Source organism: Centrocercus urophasianus, unplaced genomic scaffold (genome assembly GCF_019232065.1).
Source record: "Centrocercus urophasianus isolate 14NV4802_14NV808 unplaced genomic scaffold, USGS_Curo_1.0 seq_23, whole genome shotgun sequence".
NCBI classification, from domain to species: Eukaryota; Metazoa; Chordata; class Aves; order Galliformes; family Phasianidae; genus Centrocercus; species Centrocercus urophasianus.
The window spans coordinates 12,048,213-12,064,183 of record NW_024884789.1 but is presented as its reverse complement, the minus strand read 5'-3'; the positions used below and the strand labels follow the sequence as shown (position 1 = coordinate 12,064,183).

The following is a 15,971-nucleotide window of genomic DNA, read 5'->3' as shown; positions in this document are numbered from 1 at the left end:
GAAAAATGCTTTTGCCAAATCATCTCATTTGTGAGGCTGAGTGTTCTTCCAACTCACCTTGTCTGATCACTCTAGTGAACAGATTTTGAAGTCAGGAATGGGCTTTAAAACCTGGAACCTACCTACTATTGTCTGTGTTTCCCTGTTTGTTCTCAAGGAGAAATTCTACATGTGTGCTTGGGAGGGAAGGACACCATCCGGGGGTTGTAGTGAGCAGCTTTTCCCTGGGTTCGGCTGCTATGTGTGGATCACCAAATTCGTGTGACTTTACAGACTTTTGTATGTTTTGGAATAAAATGATTGATACATTATTGGCTTTAACTATCGTCTCTTAGAGTACTAACTTAACAAGGTTTGCTTTCCTACAATGAGAAATATTTATTCAAAATTTTAAATTTTATGGAAACAGCCATGAATGGTTTGCCATGGTCTCTTAAATTTTGTAGAAATAGCTATGTAAAAGGGAATGGGTAAATTAAAAGAAAATTGAGGAACTAGACATTGTTAATCACCTAGTGCGATGTAATGTGCTTTAAGTTAAGGAAATCTCTACAGTGATAGAAAGCCGATACTTTTCATAAGCAAGGTATTTTTCATGCAACTGCCAAAGGACGTGAAAATTTCTTTGGTGTGTAGCTTAAACTAATGTTTATGCTACACGGAGCTCTGTTTTCTTGGAAGACTAATTTTCTTTTCTATTCAGTAACCCGTTTATTCAAGGACAAGACTGCAGATGCTCAGCTCTGTATGGAATACCAGTCTGACATCTGCTAAGCAAGAGGACAGGAAGGACAGCTTAATTACTCTAATACTGATGCAGAAATAGCTGCCTTTGCTTTTGCAAGTGGGATTTTTCAGTACACAAGAGAATTTTGTCTGAAGGAAGGAAGGAAAGAGTTTTAAAAGATAATGAGGACAAGAGGTGCGGGAAATTACCCCCTACACTTTCAGTCACTGAGGTATTGTGCTCACAGCCCCCACTCAAAGCTAATATGAATAAAGTCACACTAGATAAGCTATCTGGGTAATTGTATGTCCGGTGCCAGTGCAGAGAGCAGAGACTGGGTAACTTCAAAGAAAACTGGGAAATTGTCCTTAGGGAAGCCTGCATTTGTGCAGGAAGTACTCTTTCACTGTAGTGAAAATGAGGTATCTTCTGAAATTTGTGTTCTGCAAAATTCTTTTGCAGCCTCTGCTTCATTTGCCTGCTTGTGCAAAGGCTGTTGCATGTATGTATGTTGTGAAATGAGATTGCAGTTTGGCTTAGTTTAAAAAAAAACAACAAAACAACACAATACCAAACCAACACACAAAACAAACAAAAAAACCAACCACCCCAGTTATTTGAACTTTCTTTCTCTAATACCTATTTTTTTAATCTCTCAAGACAATTTTGTGACATCAGGACTTAAAAACTTGTTTGTTTGTTTGTTTTTTAATTGAATCATAGAAAAATGGATAAATTTGAGCGTTGGAGCTCAAAGGCTCATGAAACTGCACTCACCTGAGAATGGTTGCACTCTAAGGGACAGTCTGTAGATCTTGCAGAGGACACTGCCCTCATCAGAGGCATTCTGCTGTTTCACTGTGAAACAGGTTCAGGTCCTCTTCCCTGTTTGAATTAAAAGAAAAAAAAAAAAGTTTTATTGAAGTTAGTTGAAGAAACCAACAGGTGGTGTTTTTATTTTATGTTTTAATTTTTGTTCTTTTTTAAGCAGAATATTTTACATTCAAATTGGGGTCATAGTAGCAAGAAGAATAAGGGTCTGATGAGCGTGCATGTTGGAGTGTGTTAATTCCTTGTTAGTAATTCAGAAAAGGCACAAAGGGAACAGTGATTGTGGTGGAAGGCAACCCTTGTTCTCTATTATGGCTGTTTCATTAGGGCCTCTGCATGAGGCCTAGCAATCCATTCAATAAGAGAACAAGTCCTTTTAATTTGAGCTCAAGGATCTTGTTTAGCAGGTCAGAAATCGTGCCTTGCAATTCCTAATTAACAAGCCATTAACTAGTCTGTTGTGAGATGCTTGTAATCTTGTCTAATTAAAATGCTATCAAGTTAATTCATAAATGTGGGAAAACTTAATGCTGGAATTTGCCTTTCGTTTTGTTTATAAATTCAGTTGTGAAGAGGAGGAGCTGGCTCTTACAGAGTTTTGATTAAGTTGACATGCATTTGGTGTGAATTGTTCCTTAACACAGCAGCTTTCACCACACTTATTCTACTTTATAGCCTTCCTCTATAGGAATAAAGCCCAACAAAGACAAGAACTGCTGCTTGCATTGCTATGCATATTTTAATGAGAATTGCTGAGAATTTTTTCTTTTTATTCCTGTCTCTTTTTCTCTCGCCTTTTTTTTTTTTTTTTTTTTTTTATTAGCCACTCATTAAGGAGCAAAACACTTTTGAATCTCATTCTGGGCTATTCCTATTGGCTTTTTTCCAAATTAAAGAAAAAAAGTGTCAATCAGATGTACTAGAATTTGCAGAGCTAAAATGAGATCCTTCTGTTGAATAATTTCTTTGTTTTGTGTTATTTGGGGGGTGGAGGGTATTATGTTTGGGTTTTGGGTTTTTTTTTGTTTTGTTTTGTTCTGATGGAGCAGAGCCTTTGCATTCCTCCCAGACTGCTTTAGTAAGGCTCTGCAAACAGGTTTTGAAAAAGCCTCCTGACTCTAAACAAACAGATTTAGAAGTTTGCTCTGAATTATAAGGCTATTAGAGCTTGTCTGTTGTGTGACTGTATATTGGGCGCAGTTTGTTGTGACTAATTTTAAAAAGGGGTTTAGAGCTGCATTCAGCGTTCCTGATTCAGGAAAATCCTGCAACACCATTATCTACATCACAGTAAGACACAGTTACTCGTATGCATAAATGAACTCAACTTAGGAGGCTGAAATAATAGAGGTAAGCTGGGTAAGAAAACGAAATAACTTTATAAGATCTCACAGCCAGATACTGTGATGTTCAGAGACGACCTGGAATTTTTGTTTGTTTAACCCTTGTTTTATGCCAGGTTTAAACAATGAAGAGTACCAAGTGGTCATTGGAAATGATACAACTCATTACATTATTGATGATTTGGAGCCAGCCAGCAACTATACCTTCTATATTGTAGCTTACATGCCTCTTGGAGCCAGTCAGATGTCAGATCATGTGACTCAGCACACCCTTGAAGATGGTAAGACAGATAAATACCGCTGTATTTAAGTGAGTGTTTTTTTGGAACTAGATGGTCTTTGATTGGCCTTCCAACCCAAGCCATTCTATGATTCTGTGAAGGCCATTCTCAATGAAAGGCCCAAGGAGCTGGGAGAGCTAACTTAAACTGAACAAAGGGATAGTTGATGCCATAAGGCATCATGTGGAAGAAGTTCTGAAGGAGATTCATCTAGCTCTCTTCTGCTGCTTGGGGTGCTAGCTAGGCAGGGAGTGGTAAACAATTGCTTGTGCATCACTAGTTATATATATTTATATACATAAATATGAACATTTATATATATGTGTGTGTATAGATATAAATGAAGTGTGTATACATACATATATATACACTTCATTTTTTTTCCTGATTCTCTTCCCCATCCCACTGGGAGGTAGGGGGGTGGTGAGCAAGCTCTGTGGTGATTAGCTACCTGCTGGGTTAAAGCACAACACGTAGCCAGAAGTGACTGCACTCATAACATGGTGGAAGGAAGCACACACAGAGTTCTAAGCATTACTGGGTGTTGTTTAGACTCCTAGTTTCAGCTGCTGCATGTAATGTTGACAGTCACTTTGACAGAACAGTAAGATGTTGACTGCCATCAATTTCTGCTGGCAGTAAGAGAAGAAAATGTTGAAGGCTTTACAGAAAGGAGCTTGCTAAGTTTATATTGTATGCAGAAGATTGAGAAGCATGAGCAGTGTCAAGCTATTCTTAAAATAAAGAGGAATCTATAAAACTGCTTATTACAAGTACCTCACCGTATGTTAAGGTGTCAGATGAGAATGTCACATCTTTCTTTTTCTGGAGCTCAAAAACTTTTGTCCTTTTCCTTTTCAGTTCCCTTGAGAGCTCCTGAAATTAGTTTGACAAGCCGGAGTCCTACAGATATTCTTATCTCTTGGTTGCCGATTCCTGCAAAATACAGGAGAGGCCAGGTGGTTCTGTATCGTCTGTCTTTCCGCCTCAGCACAGATAGCAAAATCCAAGTCTTGGAGCTCCCAGGGACTTCAGATGAGTACCTCCTTGAAGGGCTGCGGCCTGACAGTGTCTACCTGGTTCGTATTACTGCTGCAACAAGGATTGGCTGGGGAGAGGCATCTTTGTGGACCTCCCACCGAACTCCAAAAGCTACAAGTGTGAAAGGTAATAATGCTTATGTCACCCACTGCCAACTGATGGGGCCAAGTGTGGGCTTCATCTGAAGGCTGCACGTTTTTCTGATAGGTAACACAAGGATGTGAAACGAGTTTTTCCATTGCATGTTCTTATCCTAGGGATACAGGGGAATAGTGTTCTAACTATGATTTCATGTGTAATCTATACAAGCTTATGATTTTAGTGTCAGGATCAAAAGTTGTTGAGAGGTGGATCTGACATGTGCTTTATGTGTGACAGCAGAAAGAAAAGCCAACGTGTTACTTTTGTGTTGATCTTTGATTCTGGTCACAGGCTGATATTCACCTGTTTGATACGGTGGTAGGAAGCTTTAATTAAAATGTTTTAGCTTTTAGCTTTTGTTTCCAGTGATAACATGGTTTTCTTCTGTTCCACACGATTTTAATAAAAAACAAGCAAACCCAAAAAGATAGCAGTCCAGAGTAAAACTTTTCTTCATATCAGGACATTTCACGCTGGTAGCTTGTATGGGTGCACAAGGGAGCTGAGTTGACACGTGTCTGCTCTACAAACAAAACACAAAGTTTTGAGTATAGAGATGGACTTGAAATCCGATTTAAGTTGTTATAGCTGAATTTTGGCTTACATTATTATTTACCAATGTTGTATAGAAGAGCATTCGTTTTGCATGAGTGCCTTAAAGGTATAGATTTGAATTTGTAACAGTATTTCTTAGATTAATCCTCATCCATCTCATTTGAATTTGAGTTTTGACTAGTATTGCAAATTATTATCTCTTGATGAAGCGTGATGTGATTGCTATTTACATTTACTCTGGCTTATTTTAAAGCAAGAGATCATTTTATAGACTCTAGATTATCCTCATTTTCTTTAGAGAAAAAGAAATTGAAAATACTTTTAAAAATTTTAAATAGATTTTATTTCAATTTTTTTTTTAGATGCTGAATTAAAAAATAGCTATTTCTTAATTTACCTGAAATTATGCTTTTAGATTAGCTACAGGGAATCAGACATCCTAAAAAGGAACTAAGTAGGTAAGTATGTAAGTGAGCTAGAATCAAAACCTTGAGTGAACTTTTGACTGATGGGCATTCTGATTTTAATGTAGGATTTTGTTATTCTTAAATATAATAATATTATGTATATTTCTCTAAAATCAGCACCAAGATCTCCTGAGCTGCGTTTGGAACCAATAAATTGTACAACCATTACAGTTCAGTGGCAGCAGGACTCTGATGACACTGCAGCTATTCAAGGGTACAAGTTGTATTATAAGGAAGAAGGCCAGCAGGAAAATGGACCGATTTTGTTGGATGCCAGTGATCTTGAGTATACTGTCAGTGGTTTAGGTAAGTACAGAACATATTTCTTAACTGTTCTGAAGGCAATAAATTCGAAGGACATCTTAGGGATCTTAAATCTTCTGACCTACAAGGCTACTGCATTAGGTTTGGCCATCTATATTTCTAGCAATAAACTTTTTAAACTGGATTTGTACCACTGATGGATAATCCTATTCTTTATCCTTAAATGTATGTTGTGCAACACTTACATAACCAGATCTTGTTAATCTTGTGTAAGTTAGGAGGACACCCAGCTGCATGCCACAAGAGACAGAACTGGTAGTTGGTAAATACCCATCTTTTTAGTACTCAGTTTAATACTTGATACTTCAGCTTTTGGGTATTTGTGCTCAGGCTAGCTTAACAGTGAAAGATGAACACAAACTACCAAAGTTTTTTCTCTGGTGTTTCTAGGCTATGTTTCTGTTATTGGTAGCCTTTGCCATGGCTATACTGCCCAACAAGCATCGCTCACTTTAGCATGGCTATAGGACACGTTACTGTAAATTCCTAAAAATATCACTAGGATACTGCAATAAAATGAAATAAAAATACCTTCCAGTATTAATGGGATAATTACATGCACAGGGTACTAGCTAGTAGCCTCTCTGCATGTTCTCCTTTGTATTTTAAGTAGTACTGGTAAATATTTGCAGAACTAAACACAAATATTAGAGCATGGAGCAGTCCCCTTGTGGTCTTTCAGTTGATCATCAGACTGTTTCCTCCTGTAGCTCTTGCCTTATATATCAATTCAAGTGTGTTGGTATCACTCCTTGTGAGAAGGTGCTTCTGTTTATATATAAAAAGCTGCGTTTTTTTAATTTAAAAGATGTGACCTATAATGTAATCAGCATAAGTGAAGCATTTGAAACACGTTGAGAGAGTTTTCTTAGGGGTAACATGGAGAACTGGATTATCAGCATTGACCTGTGGTCTTAGCTGGGTCAAATGGCCTCTTGACCGTGATCAGATAATTCTCATCTGCTGCATACAGTTGAGATACTATTTTAGGGGAGATCATAGGGGAGAGCATTCTGGTCTGTTAACTGGACAACTGGCCATCTGTGACCATTCCTACCCAGAGCATCTGGCAGCAGCTGACTGTTTAACAAAAGAGCATTGGCTTGGCTTGGAAGGTTGTGTCCTAGGACACAAATGTTTTTTGGGTTGGTTTCTTTTTTCTTTTTTTTTTTTTTTTTTTGGTTTGGTTTGGTTTTTTTTTGACTTCTCATTATGCAGTTACTAAACAATAATTTCGTTTAGGCAAATTTATTAACTGTATGACTCCCATCATGGGAATTTTTCAGTGTACTAAACCTCCTCAAATTAAAATACTGTTTTCCAGAATTATATTTAAAATATATTATCTGTATGTTTTTTATTGTTTTGTTTTTTTTTTTTCTTTCCAGTAATCATGCAGATAGAGGACAAAACGAAAGCAAAATGAGTTTGGGGAGGTAGAACTGTTGCACAGTCATAGTGTTACCTGAATTCTAGGATGTATGGATGTGGAAGATTCACATGCTTGAATTAACCATTCAGTCATGGTATATAGGATGTTTGAAGTGTTAATTCCTTGCCTAAATTCTAAATATCTACATATGATGACCAAAACAGGACACATCCCATATAATCTGATTGCCCTTCTTTATATTTTTAATGTGTGTGTAATTTCTGATGCCACAGGTTAGACCTGCTGAAGAGTGTGTGTTGTCATGCAATTTTCAAGTAGACATCATCTTTTTTATTTTTCATGGAGCATATAGAGTTATTTGAAGTGAACTTTCCTGTGTAAGTTTATTTATTGTTTTCTTTTTTAAATCTTCTCTGTAGCATTTATAGAAAAAGGCATTAATTACCACAACTACAAAAGACTCAGTTGGCGCAAGAGATTTGATCAGGTCATGGTTTTAGACTGCAAAGATGATTATGTACGTTGAAGCCTGGGAATTTCACACATGTTTCTTGTGGAGGTAGTACCTGTTTGATTGCTGTATTTGCCTATTGAGAAGTCAGCTGTTTGAAAAACTTGTGTGCACTAAATAATTTCTTAGAAAACAGTACACAATCAACCTTATTCTTCCTGTAGTAGCTGCACCTGTGGAAAATATAGGAGGTAAAATGATATGCAGTATATAAATTAACAGTGTAGCAGCAACCATGCAGTAATAAGGGACTTGATTTGCTTATCTTTTTTCTTCTTGTGAATAATCTACATCATTTAACTCAGATATTTTGTTAAGATATTTCTAATTAAAATATTACCTATTGGAAAATGACTCTGAGATGAAGCAAGGGAAGCTATTGATTTAGGTTTCTGACTGTGGTACACAATCTTCACAAACTGGACAGTGGCTTTGATAAGCAATGTTCTGCCATCTATTTGCCTCTTCTTTGGACACTAAATTCACAGAATCACAGAAGGGTGACTAATCAATGAACGCTAATCAGTTGGCAGCCTCTTTTAAATAAAGGACCTTTAATGTCTTCATCATGAGCCACATGCTTTGGTAGAATATTGCAAGTGTGAGATCTTAAGGGGCAAGGTGTGTTTAGGGGCTTCATTTTCATAGATGTTGGATAACACGGTCAAATGAAAGGTTGTTTCTCATTTGGAAATGCTTGTAGATGCTTTCTGGTGGCAAAGTTTGAGTACTTTCTCATTCATACCTGTTGCCACTGAACAGTTTGTCATGTCCTAAGGCTGCACTACCATTTCCTTTCCTTTTGCTTAGTTAATAAATTGCAGGTAGGGTTCTATTGAAATGTGGAGCATAACAGTAAGTATCTCCTTGGAATATTTTGCAGATGTTGATTCACATGGTTGTCAGTTATGCAAAATCTGTGTTCAGGGAAGACAGTTCACTTTGTGGCAACTGAAGTGCATTAGAATGTCAAAATTCATGATCTCTTAACAAAGGAAATGTTAGCAGTGATACTGGAAACATTTTTGATGGCATTTATTAGTGGTAACATTGGTGAATTATTGTTAAATGACTTGCAAACAGCTACTGGACCCTTGATGGAAGGACAAGGCTGATAAAGCAGAGGCAGCAATGGCCATGTAAACTGCGTTTCAATAATTGAACGTTATATATAGCAATAGAAATATTATGCTGTATGTTTTAATTTGTTGTTTCGTTTAGCCTTACATTTTGAGAACTGATCTCTTCTACTTTAGAGTAAGTCTACCCAGTTACTTCTGTCTATTTTTTAACTGGATTATTTAATGTGATAGTCACTGGGTAAATAGAATTAAATGATCTGATGAGAGTCAGGGCTGCCTTTCTCAAAATAAATATTCCCAGTTTCGCACAGACATTTCTTTGTGTTAAAGGTCTCGGCATTTATTTTTCATCAGTGAGCCATTTCCTAGTCCAGTGTAAAATTCCATTATCACTTCAGTTTGCTACAGGAACATACCCTTCAGTGCATACCATTCATTTTTGACGCTATTTTTAATCCCTCCTTTGCTTACTCCTGCACTAGGAAGTTCTGACTTTTTTCTTCCAGTCTGGAGAAGAGAAGGTTCTGGGGAGACGTCTTTGCAGCCTTTCAGTATTTAAAAGAGGCGTTTTAAAAAAAGACTTTTTACCTGGTCTGATAGAGTGATAGCACTAGGGGAACTTCAGTCTTTAAACTACAAGAAGAGAGATTAAGAATAGATTTCAGGATGAAATTCTTAACTCAGAAGGTGATGAGGCACTGGCACAGGCTGACTTGAGAAATGCCACCTCCCTGGAGACATTCAAGGTTGGATGTTAGGTTGGATGGGGCACTGGGCAACCTGATCTGATGTGTGGCAGCCAGCCCATGGCAGGGGTGTTGGAATCGTTTGGTCTTTAAAGTCACCTCTTCCCCAAACTATTCTGTGATTCTGTTCTAGGCAGACTGTTTTTCTTTGTGAGATTTGTTGAATCTGCTGTTGCAGATTCTGTTTGTTTCAGCATGTGTATTTTTGTTCAGAAGTTGAAGTGACTTTTCTTGGTGGAGGAGTTCATTTGGGAATCTTCTTGCATGAGTTTAAAAACCAACCAAACAAACAAAAAAAGGAGCATCCAGGGAAGCTCATGTCCCACTTTTCATTGTCTTCATGCCTTTTTTTTAAAAAAACAATCAGTATCACTGCTGCTCACCGCTGCACTGGGTGTTTGCCTGTCGCAGCTCAGTGCAGCCGCATGATCTTTAGGAGGGTAGAACAGCACAGGAGGGGCAGTGGCTCTGACAAACCCATTTTAGGCCTATATGGTTTGCTGGAACTAGGAACTCCTCAGAGGTAAGTGCTGCTGCTGATTGGAATCTCATCCCACCAGCTGTATCTAAACAGATTAAAATCAAATTTAGATTCTTGTTTAACAGATTCAAGAAAGCATGACCCACTGTGATACTGTAACACAAGTTCATTATTCTTAAAGTTCCCTAGAGTTCTCCCCCTTCTGAACTTTAATTAAGTTAGAAAGACAAAATAATTAGTTATTACCATCCTAATAACAGCAATAGTTTTTACTAATTAAGTGAATGATGATGGGGGAAATGCATCATTTTCTTGTGCCATTAATGCCTTCTACGCTCGGAAAAAAGGGAGGAAAGAAAGAATTCACTTTGCAAATTCATCCTTCTGTGGTTGCTGACTGGAAGCTGTAGCACCTTGTGTGATGCTAGTTACAGTGAAGATTTCAGAAATTTGCTCTTAGGTGACAAGGCACATGTAGGATCTCAGTAAATGCTCCTGAAACCCTGAGGCAATCAGGTTGTGGAAGGGATGTGTACACTTTAGGTACTCTTTTGTTTCTGTTGCACGCAAGATGATATCATGCTAAATAACCGTTTTCAGCCAGAAACACCTTAGGGGATGGAAAAACTGGTCTGTTAGCTTCAGTGAAAACACCTTGAGCATGAGAGCACACCCAGCTTGGCCTTTCCCTGGCATGGCCCCTCCCAGGAGAGCCTGTGAAGTGTTGTCCTGTGCGCGGGCTGCAGACCTCAGAGAGCTGCTGGTTGCCTGGGGCCAGGTGCTGCCAGGCTGCAGGGGATGGACAGAGCCTGCTGGTGGTTTGTTGAGAATGAAATTGAGTGCATCTGCTTTTATATTTGTGTGTGTGTATACATACACATGCATATATATAAATTCTACAGTAATATGGGAGGTGTGCAGACACTGCAGGCCTTCTCTCTGGGAAAGCTTCTTGGGGTTGTCTAAAGGTGCTTAACATGAGGGATATTGCAATCCCTTGCTGCTGCTCCTGATATTCCGTTTTTATTATACCTAATGGCTTCCTCCTACTTAATCCAGTTCTTTTGGAGAATATACTTGGGTTCTGTCAGATTGTTTATCCAATATACTCTGTGTTATTGGAGTGTTTGACCTTAATCAGCAAAAATTCCATGCTTCTGTGGAAACTCTTCAAGTCCTACCTCTGTTGTTGCAGAATGAAGAAATGAGGGAAAGGCATGTCCTTCCTCAGTTGGACAAAATGTCACAGTGCTTTATGAGGATGTATTTTGTGACCCTGCATGGTCTCTGCTCTCAGAAGAGGCTTGTGCTATGGAATTGGACAGCTACCTCTCACGCATTCCTCCAGAGACTTGCTTGGCCTTCAGTTGTTTAATTTCACCTGGATCTGTATAGATCACTTTATAACCATGATTATAGCTAAGCTTCAGAGCAGCTCTAAGTCTAGAGCAGCAAAGACAAAGTGATTCTACAATCTATAGAAATGGAATAAAGGCATATAAAAAAAGACAGCGCAAAGAATTTCTCCCATGAAGCTGTCAGACACGCGACACCCGAGTGCCTTTTCAAATAATTTCATAAAAGCACTTTGGAAATTTCATAAAGCAGTTGATATAAAGGTCAGATGTGACAGAGTGGTTTGTTTTGCACTCTATTGCAGTCGTATGTGCAGGAAGCTGTAAATCTTAGCTTTATTGCCATCTTTCTTGTTAAGAACTACAAATGCTGTAATATTGAGAAGCAGTGCTGTATGAGCGTGTTCTTTTATTTTTCAGTTTCAGAGCGTGACTATCACGGTCTCCAGGTAGTTATTTCTAATAACTGGGGCTGTAATTTCAGTTCCATCCTGGGTTTTGTTGGTGTCAAAATGTAGTCTTGCATATTTCTGTCTGTAAATTGTGGGCCATCCAGAACTGCATATGTGAGAATCGATATTGCTGTCCGGTTATAAGTCAGTATGAAAATTCAGCTTGAGATTCACAGGTGAATTTCAAGGAGCCAAGTGTTTCAACAGCAAAATGAAATAATGGGAAGGAAACAACACAACTCTTCTCACTCAGTATGTTTTTCATTTTTATTCTTTTATTTTTTTTTAATTGTTATTTCACATTTAACTATTTCCAAATTCTAGTTGATGAAGTAGAACCCAGTACTGCAGAACTCCTGTATTTTTGCTTAAACAATTTTATGTTGAGCCAGACATTCACTGTGAAATTTTGATTTAAACAAGCTATAGCTGCCTGTAAAAATAAAGATAAAATCGGTAATGACAATAGTTCTTAATGAAGTACAACTACTACAATTTTTTTTTGCTCATAGTGCTGGATGATGGTACTGTGTGCTGTACATACTGGAACCAGTATTTACACTGCTGTGTTGTGAAAAGTTTCTAATAGCTCAGTAGGTGACCAGGACAAATATTATCATTTATTACTACTGTTTACAGCTGGGTCAGTTGAGTGTTTACTCATGCTGATTACATCCTTAAACTAAACCTCTTATCTGTCAGTTCTCCTGATTGTATGTAACAGGCTCGCTACTACTACTTATCAGTTAAAACATGAAGGATTTGCTGGGCGAGGGGAGGAGGAATTGGCCAAATTGCACAGGAATAAAAGCAAAAGCCCTAGAAGCAGACTGGGCATGTTGAAAAGCAGCCTTTTCCCGTCTGTGACCTCTTACTCTTTGGCAGACATGGCAATTTATGTATATTTGTATTTAACAATCCCAAGCTCTTGGGCTAGTCCTGGTGTGATGATGTGCTTCTACTACATGTCAATAAATGAGAGACATTCCTTGCTTCATAATCATAAAGGGTAGACCTGTCACCACTTTTAATTAGTCTGTCTTCTAAATGCACACATGGCATATCTGCTTATCATTTTTTCCTTGTTTTCTTTTCCTGAATTTATAAGGGAAAGGCGTGAAACTATTATGATTAAAAGAGGCAAGGAAGGGGGCTTTGCTACACTGCATCTTTTCTTTTTACTTGCAGAATATCAAAGCAAGTGCTGCTTTGAAAAGTTTTTGTCCCTGATTTATAGAGCCGTACTGTGTGGTACAGGCTGTAAGTGTATATGGAGATCAGATATTTTTTTTCCAGTTCTGTGGTTGGAGTTTACAAGCTGCTGCATTATGTTTTGTTTCAAGTGTAGGACAATGCTGGTAATTCCTCTGGGCATATTTGTAGCATTTCTTTCCTGATCAGATTTATTGTTGCTGAATGCACAGAACCTTGGCTGGTGGCAGGAGCAGAGAAGAAATGGAATTTTTGTTTTGTGCTGTGCTTTTTGGTGAAGCAATTGTTGGTCCACTGTACAGCTTGATGTGAAGCAGGGCAAGCGAGTGGGGAATATCAGGAGGTTGGACAGTGCAAACGCACTGAGATAGGAGAGTGGACAAACTGATTTGCAGACTGACCCAACCCCTCAACTTTGTCCCTCCCTTGTGAAATTAAAATACGAAACTGCTCCGTTTGGATGAAAAATCAATTCACTCAGGTTATAAATTGAATTTTTACCAAGCAAAACTGAAGCTTGCCTTTAATCGTGTGTCCTTTTGTCAGGGCTTATTGGCATGGCATCCATTACAGCAATGGTGTCTCTAGCTCCCACTTGTACGTACAACAAAATGGGAATCTTAGATAAACATCAGCTTGTTTTTTACTCCAGAGAGACCAGTTAAGTATCAGTTGCTAACAGTGCACACATACTGTGCAGTTCAAGTGCCACCTCTGTAAAAATGCAGGGCCTCCCTTCCTGAGTAGTTCCATAGTTACAGTTCTCTTGCATTGTGCTCTATCACAAATTTGTCTCATAATTATGTATTTTCAGTTGAATTTTAGTTCTCAAATAAAAAGATTACTTTGATTATCACATTCTTTCTCACAGTACAACCTTTGTTAAATAAATTTTATTTATTGGTTCTTTTTGATTTTTAAATGGCATCGTAAGTAAATCTGCCTGTGCTGTTGTTTTTGAAAGTAAATGTTATTTTCACAATTTATTGTAGTGGAAGGCTTTAATTAATGTTTGGTGTATTTGTCAGTCTTAAATTACAGCACCAAACCTCTCAATAGCTTTTTGATTCAGCCAGCAGACAATTTAATAGGTGCCAAATACTGAAATCTGCAGCATCTGTATTAGCAGGATAACTGTTTTGGTGTTGATTAAAATGTCACCTGTGACAAAACATGACAAGCGCTGGGTAAGGGGAATCTCTGGTCTTCTGTGAGTTAAATTCAGAGTCATTACATTGTTCTAAAGCAAATGGAGAGTTATTTGTCCATGTGAGCAGACAAATAAGGTCTCTCTTAGTTAAGGTCTTTCAGAAAGAGGTAGATTCTGTGCTGGAAAGATTGCATGGCTTTTTTTTTCTTTGTGCAACTTTCTTGAAAGTGCTCCCTGAACTACTGCAGTTTGAATCATTTGTCTTGGAAGATGGTCCTGGTGTTCTCATGTAACCACGTCTTGACTTTTGCAGTAATCCATGTTAACTTTGCACAGCAGTTGCACTTTAAAGGTGAGGGACAGGGGAAGGGAAGAGTGCAGAATGAGATTGAATGTACTGTACTTCAAAATAGAGTGTTAAGAACAGTTAAGCCTGGCTCTCCAGAGAGACGCTGGTAGTTACCTAGGTGAAGGAAGTTTCTTTAACAATTTTATAGATTAAAAGCATCATCATACAGGCTTTACTAAGGCAGTGGTTGAGATTGTGTTCCAAGGGCCCACTCCAGTAGCACAGAGAATTTCTGCCTGGTTTTGGGGAAGGCTTTCTATCTCTTTATCAGCTGCCTCCATATCTGAGTTGGATGCAGTGTTTTTCTCTTGGGACATCAGACTAATTGCATTGCAGCTCCAAGAAGTGGAATCAAAGGTGCAGTGCAAAGCACTGAAAATAGGAACCGGGGTTGTTTATGTTCTGTCGAGATAACCTGCCCACCTCTAGTGCAGCAAACTGTGTCTTGTTGGAAGCATTTAAACTTAAAATGGTAAAATGATCAGAATTTTGCAGGAAATGCTCTCTGCTGTTCTGTGTTCTCAGGGTAGAAATTCCACCATTTAAAGCTAACCCTGTGTGGGAATTGAGTTGGGAAATTGGGTCGTGTTCATTAACAGTTGGGATGTATTCAAATAGCGTTTCATTGTTGTTTTGCTGGAGCTGAAGGTTGATATTTACTTCATGAGAAGGACATATTGATCACTACTGAAAATATTTACAATTTTTTTGATGTAAAGAAAAATCCTCAGAAAAACCGTGAGTTAATTTTGAAGAGCTTCAGGTATTACAACCGGTCCATAATAACATTTTAACAGCCACGTTGTGAAAGTTACCAGTAAATAAAGACTGATTTATCTATATTTATATAGATATGCACCTATATAAATCTATATATCTATATTTATCTATGTCATATTTAATTTTTATGATTGGAAAACACAGTTTTAAAGGGAAAAAAGAGAAAGCAGGTAAAATGGCAGGCAGAACCAGATAGTTTCTCATGTATCTTTCTTAAAAACAGACAAATGGAAACCAACAACAAAATAGCAGCAACAAAAATAAATCAAACACAGCAGACAGAAACAAACAAAAATGGTGCATGTTGGCTTTGCAACCTTTTTTGATTTCTATTTCTGAAGTGCGAGGATTTGTCTCTGAGAGACAGCATTATTTAATTTGCTGCTTATTGGACTTCATTAGTAAAATACTTAAGTCCTGGATTGCAAAGAAAATGCTCCTTGGAGAAGGCTTAGAGAAAACTCCTGTTATAGGAAATTAAATCAACATTGTCCATTAATCATACTGCATGTCAACCCCCAGACCTCTCTTGATTGTTCTTGGTGAATGTGAGGAACCATTAGATGTGTGAGGTCCTTAAAGGTCTGAGTAAGTCAAAGGGGAAGAGTTTAAAAAAATGCCAGTGTTAGCACATGAAAGAGACTTCAGAGTGGACAGAAGAAAACATTTGCTGTGCAGGGCTAGTTACATTTCTTCATTTTCCCCCCCGTGTTTTTTTATTGTTTTCTTCCTTTGTTTAACAGAAATCCA

At 38.0% G+C, this 15,971-nt stretch overlaps 1 protein-coding gene across 1 annotated transcript in view; it reads left to right on the top strand.

Annotated features, from left to right (window-relative positions):
* PRTG (protogenin) overlaps positions 1–15,971 on the top strand; it is an 80,448-nt gene that overhangs the window by 37,977 nt on the left and 26,500 nt on the right. The window contains exons 9-11 of the mRNA XM_042824542.1: positions 3,018–3,182; positions 4,044–4,349; positions 5,504–5,692. Coding sequence (XP_042680476.1) covers positions 3,018–3,182; positions 4,044–4,349; positions 5,504–5,692 — 660 coding nt within the window. The remainder of the gene's footprint in view (positions 1–3,017; positions 3,183–4,043; positions 4,350–5,503; positions 5,693–15,971) is intronic.